Source organism: Syngnathus leptorhynchus, chromosome 9 (assembly GCF_054491065.1).
Source record: "Syngnathus leptorhynchus isolate UIUO chromosome 9, UIUO_Slep, whole genome shotgun sequence".
NCBI classification, from domain to species: domain Eukaryota; kingdom Metazoa; phylum Chordata; class Actinopteri; order Syngnathiformes; family Syngnathidae; genus Syngnathus; species Syngnathus leptorhynchus.
The window spans coordinates 7,551,096-7,570,378 of NC_141203.1; the positions used below are offsets into that span (position 1 = coordinate 7,551,096).

General features: G+C 43.1%; 3 protein-coding genes and 1 long non-coding RNA gene across 5 annotated transcripts in view; 2 read left to right on the plus strand and 2 right to left on the minus strand.

Moving 5' to 3' along the window:
- casq2 (calsequestrin 2) overlaps nt 1-2,807 on the plus strand; it is a 19,686-nt gene extending 16,879 nt beyond the window's left edge. For both annotated transcript variants that reach the window (XM_085919779.1, XM_085919778.1), the window contains 7 exons: nt 334-407; nt 488-618; nt 856-901; nt 984-1,038; nt 1,742-1,842; nt 1,916-1,990; nt 2,076-2,807. In XM_085919779.1, the coding sequence (XP_085775905.1) occupies nt 334-407; nt 488-618; nt 856-901; nt 984-1,038; nt 1,742-1,842; nt 1,916-1,990; nt 2,076-2,264 (671 nt within the window). In that variant the 3' untranslated portion in view covers nt 2,265-2,807. The remainder of the gene's footprint in view (nt 1-333; nt 408-487; nt 619-855; nt 902-983; nt 1,039-1,741; nt 1,843-1,915; nt 1,991-2,075) is intronic.
- On the minus strand, nt 2,806-11,158 carry LOC147050940 (vang-like protein 1). The gene is made up of 8 exons (XM_085919777.1): nt 11,043-11,158; nt 10,515-10,686; nt 8,019-8,447; nt 7,697-7,872; nt 7,082-7,215; nt 4,713-4,863; nt 4,122-4,356; nt 2,806-4,035 (listed from the first exon to the last, which is right to left on the minus strand). Exons 1-8 carry the CDS (start codon nt 11,102-11,104, stop codon nt 3,775-3,777), a joined length of 1,620 nt encoding a protein of 539 aa, XP_085775903.1. The 5' UTR covers nt 11,105-11,158; the 3' UTR covers nt 2,806-3,774.
- On the minus strand, nt 11,153-16,056 carry LOC147050941 (uncharacterized). The gene is made up of 3 exons (XR_015067230.1): nt 15,979-16,056; nt 14,139-15,907; nt 11,153-11,282 (listed from the first exon to the last, which is right to left on the minus strand). It is a non-coding gene; the product is annotated as an uncharacterized LOC147050941 (long non-coding RNA).
- Nucleotides 15,824-18,976, plus strand: LOC147050942 (NXPE family member 3-like). Its single transcript, XM_085919776.1, has 5 exons — nt 15,824-15,988; nt 16,711-17,492; nt 17,748-17,818; nt 17,894-18,100; nt 18,241-18,976. The coding sequence occupies exons 1-5, from the start codon at nt 15,902-15,904 to the stop codon at nt 18,807-18,809; spliced, it is 1,716 nt and encodes a 571-aa protein (XP_085775902.1). The 5' UTR covers nt 15,824-15,901; the 3' UTR covers nt 18,810-18,976.
- Nucleotides 18,977-19,283: the final 307 nt, after the last annotated feature.

Consider the following 19,283-nt stretch of genomic DNA (forward strand, 5'->3'; position numbering starts at 1 on the left):
GGGCAGGGGGTCATCCACTTACAACCCCAGGCCATCACCTTAGTTTGACACTATAGTAGTGTCCTGGTGCCTTTGTGTCTACTATCTGCTTTCAATTGAAGGAATCCAGTGCTACTTCATCAGTTCAATTTTGCCCCCTCATCTCAGCGGATTTGCGGCTCCATTTATATCCTGTCTAAACAACGCAGCTGCTGTCACATCCGTGACCCATAGCGCACCATGTGTGGGAGTGAAAAGCGAAGCTCAAAGTTCATCTATTTCCAACCAGGCGACGTGCAAATGTCATGTATGTGATGGAGCAGAGGTGGCGAGATAACGTTCTCGCATCTTTAGATTACGACGCCTTCAAGGAAGCCGCTGAGCAGTTTCAACCCTACATCAAGTTCTTTGCCACCTTTGACAAATCTGTGAGTCAGCGAGAAAGCATTCCATTCCATCCATGTTTGTTTCCCCGAAGCCACATGTGTTTTTGTATTTGTCAATGCAGGTGGCCAAAGAGCTCACCCTGAAGTTGAACGAGGTTGACTTCTATGAGCCCTTCATGGAGGAGCCCGTCACCATCCCGGGAAAACCTCTCTCCGAGGACGATCTAGTCGACTTCATAAATGAGAACAGACGGTAAACAAACGATGTGGAAACAGGATGTGACCTATCTTGTGTTCATCTTAGTCAAAATACTACAAGGATTAAAAAAATATAGCACAAGCATAGCATAGCAAAGCACAAAGGTTTATGATGAAGTGGTAAAACAAATACAATACACGGTAGATCTAAATATAACGCACTTATGATCCTTCAATGTCCTTTTGATTGTGTTGTATCATTCATTACTCAGTGTCGTTTGCGTGTCTTCAGGCCAACTCTGAGAAAGCTGCGTGCAGAGGACATGTTTGAGACCTGGGTAAGCCTCGATGGAAACCAAACTTTGAAACAGCTTGTTACAACGCCACATTCATCCCTGCTTTTTTCTGGTTTGTTTTTAGGAGGATGACATTGAGGGCATCCACATTGTGGCTTTTGCAGAGGAGGAGGACCCAGGTAAGTGAGACCTTGTCGTTGTCTGAAACACCGATCATCTCCTTCAGCATAGTTGTCGCCCTCAAAACCCTTGGTCCATTATGTTATATGATTGGTCAATTATTAGAGGTACATGTATTCAGAATGTTTGGGCACAAAGCAATACAGAGGCCAGGGAATGACTGAGAGATGCCCCTCCTGGCCACCCTTTAGCTCCGGCCCTGCATACATCCAACGACTCTTCGTTCAAGAAAGGCTTTGGCTGTATTTTTGTGGGGTGGTGGACAGGTAACAGCAAATAGCTTTGTTCATAAAGGGGAAAGTGAAAACTCCACCAACCACCTTCATTTGTTCCCTTACGATACAAATCATAAGCAGCTCTCAGAAGGCAACATGTTTGACTCCTTTGCCGGACAGTGACAAAATAATGAGAAACATTCCAGCATTTGTTGCATAATGCAGAGAGATTGAATGAATTGCTGCCATTACTATTAAAATAACTCAAAGGACTTCTTGTTTGGACAAACAAGGAGAAAATGCAGATGTTCATCATTATGGCGGATTTCCCCTTGAGCATGTTAGTTTTCCTAGAAGTCGTATATTCTGATAAAAAAAGCTAGTACATTGTAGTTTTCCAATGAGAATCACGGGTCTCCAAATGTTCTATTTCTGTTTCTCGGAAAAAAATAATGAACTTGCTGATTATGTTTGTCGTTTCTCTCAGATGGTTTTGAGTTCTTAGAGATCCTGAAAGAGGTGGCCCGGGACAACACACACGTTCAAGAGCTCAGCATTGTGTGGATTGACCCTGATGACTTTCCGCTGGTGAGTGTTCATACATTTTTCATGCCAACAATAATTGGAAGATCATTCCAATCAATCATTTCAATGCCTCTAGTTGATCCCCTACTGGGAGAAGACCTTCAAGGTGGATCTGTTCAGACCGCAGATTGGAGTCGTCAACGTTACAGATGTAAGTCGTGTGTATGTGTGTGTGTGTCTGTGTGTAGTATGTGACATTATCACATAACACTATGCGTATGTGTGTGTCTGTGCAGGCTGACAGCGTGTGGTTGCTAATGGAAGAAGAGGAGGATTTGCCCACGGCTCAGGAGCTGGAAGACTGGATCGAAGACGTCCTCTCGGGAAAAGTCAACACAGAAGATGATGATGACGATGATGACGACGATGATGATGATGACGATGATGATGACGATGATGACGAAGACGACGACGATGATGAGTAATATGCATCTTTAAACACGAACAGTCTCATAACCCCAACCAACATCCACAATTCCACTTCAGAACATGCAAACAGTTGCTGTTTTTAATAAGCATACATGGATCTTCGATACAGTAAATCGACTAGCTTGAGGTTTCGTGATTGACGATTGACATATCGCCCACATCACATTGATCAAGACAATCCCATCTGTTCATGAAAGCAAAGTAAAACAAGTGAACATGTTTTACCGCCATCTGCACTCACCGGTAATAAACCAAACTGGGTGCTTCATGTGTATTTGTCATTTTTCTGCATTTTGTTCCCTCAGTATTTTCATATTTACTCGCATACTGTACACCTGTAGGTCATTTTATTAGGCATGTTTCAGAAATTCTGCCATTGAAAATACAATGCTCACTTTTCATCGACTGTCACACAGGTATTAATGTAACAATACATTATGCAATAGTGAATATGCAGCAAATGGAGGTCTCCGCTCAGATGCCATTCCTCAATTAATTAGAAAAATGATTTTTAAAAAAATGTAATGCTTGCAAATATCAGTAAAAATGCTTTTTATTCAGCTTATTTTTTTTAACAAATGCATTTCGGACACAGATTCTGTGACGTTCTGTTCAGTAGTACAAAAGAGGCATCAAACGCATAACACAAACTTACAGTACACTTATACACAGTTTGCGATAAATGTTTCAGTCAAGACAAAGTATGTAGAGTCATCAACATTAGAAATCACTAAACTACAGTGACAACAGTACGTAACAGTGAAATGACAATATTTAATTGAAAAATACAATTTTGACCCTCGCAAATTGATGTAGGTTTGACATGTGCAGTTTGTCAAAATGGTCAATAGGTAGCAGCAATGAGACGCTCATGCTGACTACAACCAAACACCACACAATTGAATTAAATCATATGCCTTCTTTTAAAATAAAAATAAAAATGGTCCCTGTAATTATTGAATATTCATATGTAATTTGTAAAGTCTCATGCTGCCGAGAAGTGCTGAAATACTTTTAGATATAAAATGTGATTATAAAACAGCACAGAAATGTGAAACATCGACTGTGGTGATGACAGTGGTTGTCATATACAAATCTTTGCCTGCACAAAGCTAAATTAAAAAAAAGTTAAAATCCAAGCAATCCACCATGTTGATATAAAATGTATGCAGGGAATAATGCACATTCACATATAAATACTGTACATACTGTATACCAACAGCTAATTCAAAACTAGCAGTTGGGTCTTTGTGATTTTTCCAGACACACGTTTGGCAAATATCTCCCATAAAAACACATTTTTGCATCCTAAAAACTTAGTCACACATTCGTCTCCATGCAAACACAACAATGAGTCTTTTTTTTATAGTGCATACAGGATGTCAAGATAAAAAAATCCAGGTATCTTCCTGTCAGATTATGTAAGACAAAAAAAACAAAAGCCTTTTTGAAAAGGTAAATGCAGAAATTGTAAGAGTACCGTAGGTCCAGAGGAGCAGCCGGCCGTTACACCGAAGTTTCCGACTGGAGCAGAAGCACGAATTTGTGCGATTTGGGGTCGACGTACTCCTCACTCACTTGGATGTATGGGATGCTCTTGACGGCGATGGCCAGATTGAAGTCGAGGCACCTTAGCACAAAGTCGCTGCCGTCCTTGACGCCGCTTGTTACGGACGCCTCGCTCACCAGCGTCCACTGATCGGCCATCCAGCGCTCGGGGCCGTACTGCAGGGTGGGGCCCGGGGACAGGTACGTCTCCAGGAAGGCCTGACATCATGGAACCAAGCAAAACATACTTGTACATTATTTGTCATATTTTAAAACAATGGTGTCAAGATTAAAACCCAACCTACCTTGGGGCTCATGTTATTGATGAGACAGAAGGCCAGGTGCTTCTGGATGCTCTCCATGCTGTGACACTGCTGCCTCCTAGTGGTGCGGAGGTACTTCTGCAGTGCACGGGCCATCGAGGGGAAAATAGCCAGAGCAGCTTCCCGCACATCCATGATGTCTGAAGGGGTGGCCTGCTCGTCTTCCTTCTTCATGCGTCTCACGTGCGTGAAAGCCTCTTCCACCGCCACCACCAACCTGACCAAGGGCGTAAGTATTTGGATTACAGTGTTGCCTATGAGTTTCTTTTGTTCTGTAACCTACAGATGAATAATTCACAACTTTTCATGACTCAGATGCAATCATATTACTCATTTTTTAGGAGAGGATGACAGTGTTTGTCTACAAGTGTTGCACCACTGTTTTTGTTCAAATATCCATTGTGTAAAGCAGGTCAAATTTAAATGTAGTTTAAAGCATGAGAGAAGACATTGCAAAATGTTTTTTTTCTACGGTCTTCCAATATTTTTCACCTATGGCTCTGTATTATATTGAAAGGGACGTCACCACGTTTCATGACTGAAGTCCACAAAATAATGGCGTCCTTGGGTTACCTGGCTTTCCGTTTGCGTACTCGTCTTTCGTAGTCGGCCTCCTCGTAGTACAGCTCATTATGGGCGCTATCTTTACGTTTGGCAGCGGCAGCGATCATGGCCTGGGACTGGTTTCCATTAGCAGGCTGCGCCCCCGCCGCACTCCCTGGAGCTGTGCTCAAAAACAAGAGTGAGGACAAGAGCTGAATTGATGATATCACCTTGAGCCTGAGGAAGTGAGCTCTCACAGATTAATGGACTGTGGCTCCATGTGGAGAACAAAGGGTGGAGTGGGAGGACTCAGGAGAGTGTCGACCTTCACACGGATACATTCATTTGAAAACATTTCATATTTAATAACCTTGTTCAACATAAAGATTTGACGAGTGTAGACTGCAATTTTTCTTGTCCAACATTAGTCTTTGTCACTAAAAGTCAAACAGAGAATTAATATCAATTTAGTAAGAAAAAGAGAAAGACAATATAATTTCTAAAATATATATTAAATTCCAACTTACGAAAGCAAAATAAACTTGCGTTTAAACAAAGTATAAATTGTTAAAATGATTAAAAAGAAAATTACAGCCATATAAATTACATTAATTTACATGCAGTTATTTCAGAAATGTGTTTAGTTATATATTCAATCGCTAAATTACTGAATTGACCAGGAATATAAAAAGATGAATTGCTAATGTATATGTATGAGCCATTTTTGTCCTTTTGCGTTTTTGTTTTGCGTTGATGTAATTTACTTCCATGCCACTAGAGAGACTCTCATGCATTGCTAGTCATTGTACTGGCAAGCATATAAAACCCGTGGTGACCTTGAACATGGCAGGGATTGACAGGAAGCCAATAGTTATTTTGGGTACCTTTATGAGTTATTTGCTGTGTTTCAGAAATAGACCTGCACGTCTTTTTTTTTCCTCACAGACAGAGTCATCAATGCTGGCCAACGCTCTATTGAGGTATGGTTTGATCAGTGCTGTTTTTTTTTTTTTTGAATTGCAACAATTTATTGGTGTGCACACATTCACAAAACCCCAATGCATTGGTAAGACTTATGAGCAGAGACGAGTTTGTGGAGTAAGTCAATTCAGAATATTTAGATACAATATATACATTTAAACACTAGACTGCAAAGAGGAAAAGGTCTGCTTTGATGCAGAAATCTTTTTAAAGAGATGCAGATGAAACATTCATGATGCTGCGCTTCATCCAACATTGACAGTTCTGTGACTTTGCAGCTTTGCACATGATCTCATGCAGTAGAGCAGTGGAGCTCATCATCATGAGGATGATAAGTACACCAGCATGTTGAGGGGGGGGGGACAAAAAGTGTTGGGGGGGCTATAGACTAAGATCTGAATAATTAACCTGATTTGCATGTGTGTGAAAGCACATTCGAGCAGGTGAGAAAGAGGGTAAATGAAAAAAAAAAGAAGGTAAAAAAGGAAGCTGGAGTGAGCGTATGTGAGGAATGAGCGCTTCTCTGATGAATTATTTAAGGTTTCAAATCCCACCACCCCCTAGAGGCCTTTCTGCTGAAAGGGGGGGAGGGCCGACGAGGACGTGACTCTCGGATGCGAATATCACGAAAACCTTGTGCATTTGTGGTGTGATAGCCAACAGTGCAACCTTTTCTTTTGACTACAAGTGCAATTTAGGGGGTGACTAAGAAGGATCGTTTGAAGCCCATGCCACTATTTGGTGAATCGAAATTCAGATAACCGATTAATCAGCCAATTCTTTTTAATACAATGAAGAAAATAACTTCTTTATTTTTCCCTTTAGCTTACAACAATAAATATATGAATTACAGGCAAGACTACCTTAACTTTATAATGGAGAGGAATTTAAAACAAAATCATAAATTTGTTTTTTTTTGCCGATTGTTGGTGATTGGGCGCGAATGTCATTATCTTTGTCTTGCGTTGCAATGTGTTATTGTATATTTTAAAAAAGCAGTTTTAAAAAGAGCTGATATTGACTGATTAATCAATTTATTTCTAGCTTCCTGTGCATTTTAAAGTGCTTTGCAAGTGAAAGGCAAATTTCCAAAGTGCAGTACTTACTCTCCCGCAGCAACCTTCTCAGCCTGCTTCTCAAAGCTGCTCAGAGAAGAAGTGGACAAGGACAGCACAAGATCACAACTCGTAATTGGAATTGTGTTTCAAACTTTGTGCTTGTCTTTAGAACCTCTGCTCACTTCTCAGGTTAAGGCTTTCAAAAAACAAACAAACAAACAAACAAACAAACAAACAAACAAACAAACAAACAGTGTTGCTCCGACCTGAGAGCTCCCACAGTATGACGTAACCGCAAAAGCCAACCGGAGCGAATCAAATGCACAACTTCTCTATTATGCTTGAGCTGTGCCTGCCTACCGTCAACGTTGTAGACTTTTAATCCAGCCAGATGCTTGGCGGCGCGATGCTTGGAGGCCGAGAGGAGCGCCGGGTTGTGGAGTGGGAAATCTCGGTAGTAATACTCCAAGACGGTGAGGGCTGCATTCTGAATGCTGCGTGATACAAAAGTGACAGGTGCTGGTGATTCACACTATCAAACGTAACAACCCAGCTATTTGTGCCTTTTTATGCTTTGATTAGCCTTGGATTCACCTCATGAAGCATTGGAGACTTAAAAGTGACCGTATGTAAGAAAGACATGCGAATATCAATACCTTTACTCTATTATATCTCATGCCCTCTTTTGTTGTCGCCCACTCATGACGTGTTCACACACTCCATCAGACGAGAAACCAAAGTCTGACAGCATACAATTCCCTCTAGAATATCCCGCTTGAGGCAAACTAGAGACTGACTGACTCTGTTATTCCGCTTTTCATCTCTCTGGGATTGGCCTCCAATTACACACTACACTACTTTATGCCTTGTATTAAATGAAACAAAATGGAGTTGATTGTGAAGCTTGCAGTATGTGAGGGCCCTGGCTCATGTCATTTCAATTCTAAATTACATTATAATGGAGTCTCTATGTACCTAAGCTGCCCAATGTTGTAGTGACGCGTCTCTCCGTCAGTGGATCGGATGACGCACACGCTGTAGCAAGGTCGCAGGTGGCGGAGTTCCAGCAGGACCACCGCCAGGTAGTGGACAAAAAGTTGGGAGTCCACCAGGGACACAGCAAACTGGACCACACCGTGGTAATCCTCGTCCTGTATTGGAGCACACCATTCACTGTAGTTTGATAAATTGAGTTCTATATAATTCATCCTATGTGAAAAATGACTAATATTAAAGCAGCAAGTTGCACATACCAGAAGGAGCAGCCGAAATGCTTGCGGCAGCATATTACGCTCACCTGTGCCTCGAGGATCCTGACACCGTAGAAGAGCCAGTAGGACATGGTGAGCAGTAGGGTGAGTGTGGTGAGGAAGGCCCGGCACGCGCACACTCTGGGCAGGCTCGCGCGAGCTGGCCGGAGAAACAGTGCCCAGATGGCCGTGAGGAGCATGAGGAGTTTGAAGGAGAGGGACAGGAAGAGACCCTCGCAGGCGGCGCCGCAAGGTTGCAGTCTTTCGGGCCACATTATTACAGGCAAGAGCAGGAAGACCAGCGGGGTGACCAGCACCAGCAGACCTACACACAGGCCCACAGCTAAGGGGAGGTAGCGGCGGAAGTTTCGGGTCCGGTCCTGTATGCCTTTGCCCAAGCCCACCACCTCCTCCTGGGAAATGCTCAGCTCGGAGGTGCCGGTCACTGCCGTGGTGGTTTCCCCCCAGTTGTCATCCTAGAGGTGAGCGACACATCATACCAGTACGAGTAAGATATTTGCCCCCAAAAAACAGTGACAGATCATTTTCTAGCTTCAAGGCTCTTTGTAAACATCTTTCGCTTACCCCTCAAGTCACAAAATGTCGAAATTCAAATTATTAATCGTGATTTTTTTTTTTGTGGGGTTTGTTCTTAATGAGAAGTCTTCAAACATGCTTTGATGTAGATGTTATGTAGGGCGACATGGACACAGGAGGACGGCGCACGCCGAATGACGCACACAAAATAGATCAACTCTTCCCTCAGCCGTCATAACATATTAGAGTCACACTTCTTCGTTCTCTTCGTCTTCTCTGCACCACAAACACTTTTCCTCTACACTTTGACTCATTCTAATTAACTATTCACTGTCACCTCAGTGTGAAGAAGCACTGCATAATTCTCACAACACAGCACGGGATAAAAAAAAAAATACAAATCAAGATATGATTACAAGGGTGTTAATTTTGAGTTTGGACTATGAGAGAAATGTGAATTGTTGGATGAAAGTCTTCCCACCATTTAGGTCCCTGCTTAATGAATTCCTCTATGGTGCAGCAAATGGGGGGGGGGGGGGGGCAGGGAATAACTGCGATTTCATGCGTGAATGTGAAGGTCGAGTACTGCATGCATGTCTCTCTTAATGCTCATTTCATTTGGTGAATGGGCCAGACAGTGAATATTTGCACTCGAGTCTTTGCTGTATTCATAACTCATCACAAATCCTATAATTAATACCACAAATTTAGCGATATCCGACTGGAGCAATTAATGCGGCAGCATTCCTCAACCAAAATATTTGCGCAAATAAGCGTTCATGTGACCAACTGCTAAACAATAACCCTCTGAGCTAATACGCTTCTGCCATTAACTCTCCGAGGACTAATCCTCAAGATTATCACTGCACTAATCAGGACGCCGGATCGCTAGGTCAATGCAAAGAGTGGACGGAAAGGCTTTAGGAAGGAATTACTGCAGTGTCAGGCCCAGTCAAATACTTGCATACATTTACAAACACAAACCATAAGCCTCACTGGTGACCTTGGAGGTTAACACGGTATCAGTCACCTGACAGACCTTCTATGGTTGATGTACACTTTGTTGTTATGACATGGCGGGCTAATACGTGAGGAGCTCCAAAATAAAAATAAAATTGTACTAAGTTTTCTAAAAGCAAACATAAAGACCATACAGTCACAACATAATTCAATAAAATATAAAGAATTAAACACACATTATTTTGGGGCTTCAATTCAGTAGATACAGTGCTGCTCCTTGTGGCCTGCCTTGGCCACCTGGAGACAATACATCAAGAAACAATGTTTTATCCAAGCCCTGTATCCTAATAGTTTAAACAAGATATACAAATAAGCACCCGAATCCCTGGTCAGAAAGAGATGTCTCAGTTTAGTTGGAGCCAGGAAACCCAATCTGCTGCCCTCTGGCATCAAGTCACAACATCCAAGGCTCATAAAGCAACGAGAGACTCAGTGACACGCATGTGAACATGGCGGGTTAGTCCTATCAGTTTTCCCCAAAGTGCCGAAAACTGATGTAAGGCAATAAGAATGTGTCATTCCCTCTCCTTACTCTAATGTGAAGAAAGGGTCCACAACCTGCCGAAGGTGATGGAAGCCTTGCGAGCGCAGATTACCTTACCATGCAGACAAAGGACGGAAGCTACGAACTGGCTACGGCTGTGAGTCACATGACATCCTGGAATGTGTGTTTTGTCTTGGAGGAGGCAGGAGAAGAAAAAATAGGTCGAGTTTGGGAATTCTTCATAAAGTCTGGATGGATATTTATTTTTCCAATGATTATCTCTGGTACACCTGCGCTATTCTGTTTTTGTTTGTAGACAGTGATAGCACAATAATGCCTCTCTGTATATTCTTCTAATATACAGGTCAAGCTGCACAAGAGCAATAATCCTTCTGTGACACTATTGTATATATTGCTTAATATGTTATACTGGGATTAAGTATTGCGAAAAAAAATCACATGCTGATGCTCACATGTTGATGCACTTTTGTCAGATACGTACCTGGCCTTCTTCGCCAGGATCTGCCCCCGGCGAGGGCTCTCCCGGCAGCGACTCGCCGTTGTGCACCGGAGAATCCTGGGAGGACGTCTCCGGGGGATTGATGATGACCGACCTCTCGGAGCGGCTGCTGTCTTTGCTGCCGCAGGCCTTGTGACGCTCGCGGCCTCGCTCGCTGGACGGGGGACGGAAAAGATGGCACGAGGTAAAAAGAACGTCACAGTGCTCACTTGTCAGAACATTGAACACGATCAAATGAGATCCAGAGTATGGCGCTAAAACAGGATTCAGTAAATCATTAAAAAAAAGAAAAATAGGGGTAAATGATGTAAATGTATTTGTTTCATTTTGCAAGGTGAACGACAGATTCAATTCAAATAGTTCTCTCGTTTGCAATCCTGACCAAAGATGATTAGAGCAGCCGGACCCAAAATCACATGACTGCCTGTCTACCCGCCTTCCCGCCCTTGATTAGTTCATCAAAGTTACCAGTAGGCTCAAATAAACACCAGAACTGTCAGGGAAACTCACCCGTGTCGGTTTGACCTCCCCGAGCGGCTGGAGTAGCCCGAGTGGGTCGACTCTGTGTCCATTCCTGTTGCGTTCACGGGGTCACGGTCTCTTTATGGAGTAAATGGGGGGGGGGGGGCGGTTGGCGGTGGTCCTTGCGGGGACCGAGGAGGTTGCTATGGAAACAGGCCTACAAAAGGCCTCAGGAATCCACAGCCACTGACTACAATCTTGTCCAACTTCTTTGGCAACCGCAGTGACCTGAAACACAGACACACCCAAACACAACAGCAGTAGCATCAACACGAGTTACAATAAGAACAAGATACATTTGCACAACAACCTTTCACTGAGGTTCAAGTGTGCATTTAATGACACTCATGTTTTATTCATCTCATGCGGACACACAAGTCATTTCCAATGATCTGTCCTTTCCATTTGCGTACACGTTGATATCCCGCTGTTCGGCCATCCACGACCGTTCATTACGCTGTCGTTCCGCCGTTGTCATGGCAACTGCCCATCTATCACCATTACGAGCCCTGTCTTGAATGCAGGAGATTATTCTCTATACAAATTTTTACAAGGTGCATGTTATTGTAGTTTGGAGATGTTCCTTCCCCATTAAGTGGCTGTCTTATTTTGCTTCCAATCAAATTGATTCGACTAATCATTGTGGAACCGCAGACTCATCAGCAGTAGAGGCTCAGGGATCCATCTTTTAACCAACATCCTAATAAAACCAGTATCATGTTGCATTAGTGTTGGCTCATCTTCAGAAATGTGCTGAGCCATATTTGGTTATGACCTAATACTTGGCAACTGTGATGTCATTTTAAGTCAACAGCAAATACCAAAATGGCCGCCCCTTCAGATGGATGAAAACAGGTTGATATTGCCTGTTTAATTAATTTTTCACAAATTTAAATAAAAATGCATCATAAATCTTGCCATTTCATCATTACATCTAGTGTCTACATCTCATCTTGGCTGACATCTGGAGCGTCCACTGTTACCGTGGCAACGCTGGCGGTAGAGGGCCGCAATTAAGCAATAACAATCAATCAGACTGAGAGATGTGCAAAATCGACTTGCTTGCACGCATGCGAGCGGGGGTTGAATGTGTCAGTGCGTACATTGGCCTCACATCACACGCGGCAGCCGTACACTCAGATGAATAAGATGTTGATTCGATTAAAATCTGTCAAATCCCCCTCCCGGCTGCCGACCTCTGGGCGAGAGGAAGCGGAATGTGGGCCAAGGCAAGAGGTGGCGCCGAACCAGGCCATGCGGAAGAAATGGCCGCCACAGGGAAAGAAAAACTATCGCTTACAACCTGGCAGATTAATATTTACAATAGTGTCACGTGGGACTCCTGATCCACTTCCCTGTCTCTGAATATCAAATCTCTCTGGAACCCCCCCCACAGCATGCTGTCCGGTGATGCATGAGTGCGGATGCTTGCGGTCGAGTGCGCCGGGAAGAGAGTGAGCAGCAAGAAAGTGACACTAATGTAAAACAAACACTCATTATTGCGTTTATTTAGCGGTTGAGGAGCGACCGTCATCACACATGAGCACATTCACTCATCAGACAGCCTATCAAAAGACAAAATGCACATTATTTGTGTACTATTATGTGCAACAAGGTCCAGATTTCTCTAAGCAGTCATTTAGTGGATACATTGGATTTGGACAGCAATAATTTCCCGATAAATGTATTTAACAATTAGCAGATGAGCATGTGTGAAGCATTCCAATGTTAGCATGAAATGTACAGCGGTGTGTATAACAGAGAGAAAAAAAACAAAAGACATTTGGCTTCCCAACAGTACCAAGTAAAAGTCAGAGTGAGGTTTGGAATGTGAGATTTCATGAATGTAATTCCGGCACCTTAAATGACCCGGATCAGCCTCACACTTTATCACATGGTGAGGCCTGGTTGCCATGGCACCTGTACAGCCCCCCCCCCCCCTTCTAAGCTGTCATACTTATGAGCCGTCTGCCCTCCTTCCTGTATTATAACTACATGTTAGAAATCTTCAACATATAACATGCCCTATACTTTACCTGTAGTGAAGCTGAAATTAGTTTTTACATCAAACAAATTTATTTTCATATTAAAATAAAAATTAATGCACAGTTTGAGATTTGGTATTAATTGAATCCTTTACCTAATTATTTATAAATAACTACAAAATTGTTGACTTTCTAAGAAAAATTGCTTCTTTTATAAAAACGAATATTTATTTCTTATTTTACTATTGAAAAAAGAATGGCCATCACTAAGTAAGAATTGACTATACCAAAGTCAGAAGGCTACAACAGTGAGCCAGACTTACATACTTTAGCCTAGTTCTTGTTAAAAATAAATCACTGTATCCAAATATTAGTTTTCCTTTTGAAAAGAGAAATACATTTGAGGAATTTAAAGAATTTCGGCCACGTTAGATGGTATCATGCCAATTATGAGAAACGCTATGCAATGTTAAGTAGGGCAACCTTTAATGTAAAAAACCTTAGTCAAATGGAATCGGTGGAATCAAGACATAGATGTGACGTGTTTTAAAATAATTTCAATACCAGTACATTGCATAGGGCGGGTGAGGGGAGTGAGAGGTGATTGCATGGGGGAGGTTCTATTCTCCACTACACTACACTAGCGCGCACAATAGTCCACTCTTCATTAACACCTACAATACAAATCCCGTCAAGAGGGCAGATCACAGTGATCCGATTGACCGCCCTGATCAATAACTGACGCGTGGAGCATGTGTGCATGGCATGCATGCGTGGTACATACAGGCCGTGTAAAGCAAGGCTCCATCCAGCTGTGCACAGCGGTGCAGACGGAGGAGGCACCCTGCCCTTTTTTTTTTAGCCAGTGATGGGCTGCACCGGCTCCTGAGTTGTAATCTTAAAATGCAGTTTTTTTTGTCGATTTAAAAGAGCCTTTTGCAAAGCGTCATGTGATCGGAGTCCAAATTTCACACGCGTTATCGTGTCGCAGGTAAAAAGCCAACCGTAGCCGCGTTCAACTTGAATGGATCACGAACGCTTCGCGCGGATGATGTGAATCATTAATTGATGGGATGAGGGGGGGAAAAAAAACCCTTACCTTTCCTCCTCATCGTTCCTTCCCCCGAAGAGGTGAAGTCTCTTGCCTCACTCGAGCCCGGCCATTGTGCTGACAGAAGCGCAAGGCACCATGGAAGAAGCTATTCTCTCACACACGCTCATACACACACACACGCACACACGCGCGCGTTGAAATCAATTAGTGTGACATAGTTTTCTGCCGCTAGAGGGCGCCCTTTTAAAGCGGTATGTCCCTTCAGGACAATAGTGAGAAGATTCACAAATAGCAAAAAAAAAAGCACATTAAAAACTAAAGAAAAATAATTATATGAGAAAATAAACTGCCATTGGAGTGCCATTGTATTCAATGGAATTGGTTGAGACCAATTGCAACTGTTTACACAATTTTACATCTTTTTAATAATATATGCTAATGTTAAAATATCATTTCAGAAGGTTTGCGTAAAACCAACTTGGGTTTTGATCTAGAAGAAGTGATCATATATCATAAATACAACAATTTCACCTCAGATATTTTTAGTTGAACCATTTTAACCCCATCCAGGACGGAACAGTTAAACTTAATGACCCCTTGAATGGCCTTCATAACCTCCTCTGTCCCATTAGCGGCCAGCTCTGATGTGGTAGCATGCTGAGGCCAGCCTACCTTGGGTACAGTGTGTAGACAAAGTGTGTCATATTACTCCTGCTGCTGCAGCTGCTGCTATGAACATAAAGAATGCCCCCACCCCCCAGGCCACATCACACAGAAGAGACGCACATAATGAAGGCGCATGAGGAAAACCGTATAATGCCCGAGACTAATGGAGAAGGTCAACAATGAGTTCATATCCACAGCCTGATCCTCACATTAAAAACATAACTGGAAGTTAAGGATTCTTTCCCCTTGTCAAGTATATAATTTCATCACCATGACAGATAAAGTTTAGTGTGAGTCTTTTTGTGCAAGCTTTCTGTGCCTTTTGACTCATTTGAGCGCATGTACATCTGTGTTAGTGTCTCCAGAGAGAAGCTATAGAAGGATATGGTGGATCATCTGGAGAAACACCTGCCACCCCTCTGTAGGGAACCTCCCCGCCATATAATATGAGGAATTATTTGACAGAAGCGCTCAATGGAGTGCAATAAATCACACGGGGCGCTAATAAGCTGCATTAAAAAAAAAAAAAAAAGGAACCCAGATGTTCTGGATTTGACATGACACTTCCTCACTGTAGGTAGACATACACTACAGTGAAGATTTCATTTTTAGAAACACAAATTATTTCCACCACTTTCTGCTCCATGTCCAATTTTTAAGCCTATCATATTAACAATCCTCAATTGCTTCTAATGTAGGCAGTTTCTGAATGATAGGATTTGGCTGCTGTACGGTGCATTCACAAACTCGCCGCTAAAGGGTGCTAGAACTGCACACACAAAAAAAAACCCAACACATTGTTAAGGAAGTATGGCGTTTCCAAGTGTTTCAAAGTTCAGTGATGCTCAAGTTAAAGAACATTGGTACTGTTTCCAATGGTTTATTTACCGTGGTCCCAAACAACTCAAAGAACAAATGGCAAGGCATAAACACACACACACACACACACACACACACACACACACACACACACACACACACACACACACACACACACACACACACACACACATTCACACCCACAAAAATGAACACTGTCCTTTAGAGATGAGCAATTAACTACTAGATCAACCTGCTTGTCAGGTTACCTCATAGTTGTCGTTCATCAATGCAGCGACTGCAGGAGATCAACACGATCCAAAATGTCCCTAAATGTATTGAAAAATCTACTCAGCATTCTCATCCTGTTCGGAATCATCTTCCTGCTGTACATCATTACCATTGGGAAGGTGAGAGAAGTTTGTTAGGTTTGTTCTCAGATGTTCTCCTTGGTTTACAGGTGTCTAACATCTGTAAGTCTACCTCTCTTGAAAGAAAATAGAGATGTGATGACGCGTCACAGTACTCTTGTCTTTATTGGGTGAGAGGGATTGGAGAAGTGGATAGCTAACATGCACATGGCGGACCTTAATTTTTTTATTGAATTGCTTTCAATTAAATATAGTGGATTATTGACTAATTAGAACACAGCAACAACAAGGAATTATTAGAATTCAGGTAAGTGAGAATGAAACAATAATATTGCATTGCACATTTAATAATGACTCCAAAGAACCTATTGAATCAATTATATTTTCAGTAATAATTTCCTCTTAAAGATGATTGCCAACATCACAAGATGTTTATCAGCATCACATCTTATATATTATTTATTTGTATTTACTGTACTACTAGCACTTGCACTGTGTAACCTTACATATATGCCTTACAATAATCTGCGTTTGTAAATTATTCGACCACATAGTTATCATTCATTCAACTAGACAGAGCAGAACGATACCAAACAGCGATAACATGCTTGTCAGACTGGAAAATTGTGTATGTGGAAGGTCACCTATTCCATTGCTTGATGGCATGATAGCTAATGGCCGTTTTTAAGAATAATAAACATTTGTGAGGTGGTGTGATAATTAGAATATAACATAGTATGTATCTCTTGTCATCTCTTCAGAACTGGAACTACAACACCGTGTCAGTACTGCACGAGGTCCAGACCTGGAATCGGTCATCAAGTCTGTCTGAAAGGCTCCTGACATTTCACCACTATCACATCTACTGTCCCGATCTGGCAAAGCCATTGTCACCTGAGGATGAGGTGGAGGAACGCAAACTGTTAAACTCCATCATCTGGCCCCAGCTGCCTTCTGGTTCCGCACCACCCAGCTTGTCCCAGACGAGTGACCCGGCCCACAGCCTGTTTACAATCGTAACCTCCAAAATCAAGCCCAATTGGTATGTGGGAGACGAGCTGGAAGTGCAAATCCAACTGCGGGACTTCAAGGGCCGACCCAAGCGCTACGGCGGCGATTTGCTGTTGGCCCGGTTGCATTCCCCAAAATACGAGGCAGGTGTGGCCGGGCAGGTCCTGGACCATGAGAATGGACTGTATACCGCTCGATTCCCGCTGCTGTGGGAGGGCTCGGCTCAGGTCGACGTCATGATGGTCCACTCGAGCGAAGCCATCGCCGTGTTGCGGCGGCTGAGGGATCACCGGCTCGATCGAGTGCGCTTCACCAGCACCTTTCGCCAAGGTGATCGTTCTGAGAAGATGATGTGCCACATGTGTCTGCCGCCAGAGCCGGGGCCACTGTGCAACTTTACAGACCTTCGCACTGGCGAGCCGTGGTATTGCTACAAGCCCAAAATGCTCAGCTGTGACACCAGATACAACCATGCCATGGGAGGATACGCCAGAGACCTCCTCACCGATGAGGAAGCTTTGCTCTTTCAAAGGTTTGTATTATTGAGTGACACAAGCTATTCCGAAGGTGTTTAAAACAGAACAAGCTACTGAATGACATTTGGGTATTCCTATTAGAACTTGCTTCCATCCCAGTGCAAGCTTTTGTTCTAAAGTTATTCGGATAAAGACAAAGTGGGAAAACCAGTTCCAGAAAGTCATAACCTGCCTTGCATGCATACCTGATGCATTGACCATGGTGTCTTTTTGTTGTTTTTCTCACTCACAACCTTTTTAATTGACATCAGTGGCAAGAATGTCAAAGTTCCCATCCATGCTTCCACAACAGATACCATCAACGTGCTGCCTTCCAGGAAAGGTACTGCGAACCTTCCAACTGATACCTCTGCCTTTTATTTTTTAATTCACATCATTGTGTTGGTCGTCAATGTAGACCAAGGCATTCACAAACCGGATCCGGTGAAGCTAGCGACTTCTGGGTACTACTACCAGGGCTCGTGGAGGCCATTGCACGGCGTCCCCATGGGCCAGTTCAACGACGCATCTGCCATCACTCAGTGTTTTACGAACAAGTCAGTCTACTTGTATGGCGACTCCACTATGCGTCAGTGGTTTGAGTATTTTGGCAGTGTGCTTCCAGGTAAGCGCTTCTCACAGTCGCAATATCGGAATTGACCTTCAGTATGAAAATAGACCGATAAAGTCTTTCAACTCTTTTAAGGTTTAAAGCACATACAGACGATTCTGTAACCTGGGGATTTATTGTATTCTCACCTGCAGGCTTGAAAAAGTTCCACCTGGGGAAACCTATAAAGTTGGGGCCCTTTGTATCGGTGGACACCAAGCACAACATACTTCTATGGTACCGCATCCATGGCCCCCCTATGCGCACTCAGTGGGTCACGAGCAACGACTTGCGCTACATCGCTAACGAACTGGACGACCTGACCGGCGGTCGCAACACAGTGGTGGCACTCAGCATCTGGGCTCACTTCACTACTTTCCCCGTGGAGGTGTACATAAACCGCCTCTGGCATATTCGCAAGGCGGTGGTGCGACTCCTGAACCGGGCGCCGGAGACGCTGGTGGTGATCCGCACAGCCAACCCTCAGTCTCTGGAGCAAGACGTCAGCCTGTACAACAGCGACTGGTTTTCGCTGCAGCAGGACACGGTGCTGCGCGCCATGTTCAAGGGTCTCAACGTTTGGCTTGTGGACGCTTGGCAGATGGTCGTGGCGCACCATGAACCTCATAATCTGCATCCTGTCAGGCCCATTGTCAAAACCATGGTAGACATGATGTTGTCCTACATTTGCCCTCATCGGTCCAGCAACAATGTCAGGACTTAAGAAAGGAAGAACAAAAAATACTTGGGGGGAAAAAAAGATATGAAGTTGTAACTGAAGGAGTATTAAGTATTAGTTCATTGAGATTTTTTAATTTCCAAGAAATGACATACATAATTTGTACTGTAAAATGAGTATAGAATAATTAAATGCAGTTTCCACTGCATCATTTTGAGTGTCATATGAACAATCGTCAATTGCTTCGAATGTGGGCAGTCTCGGAATGACAAGATTTGGCTGCTGTACGGTGCATTCACAAACTTGCCACTAGAGAGTGGTAGAACTGCAGAAAAAGAAAACAACGCAGACCTTTGTCAAAACACATTGTTAAGGAAATATGGTGTTTCCAGGTGTTACTCTGTTTCCAATGGTTTATTTACTGTGGCCGCAAACAACTCAAAGAACAAATGGCAAGGTATAAACACACACGCACACAGGAGCACATATTTACACGCATTTAAGCACATTCACACATAC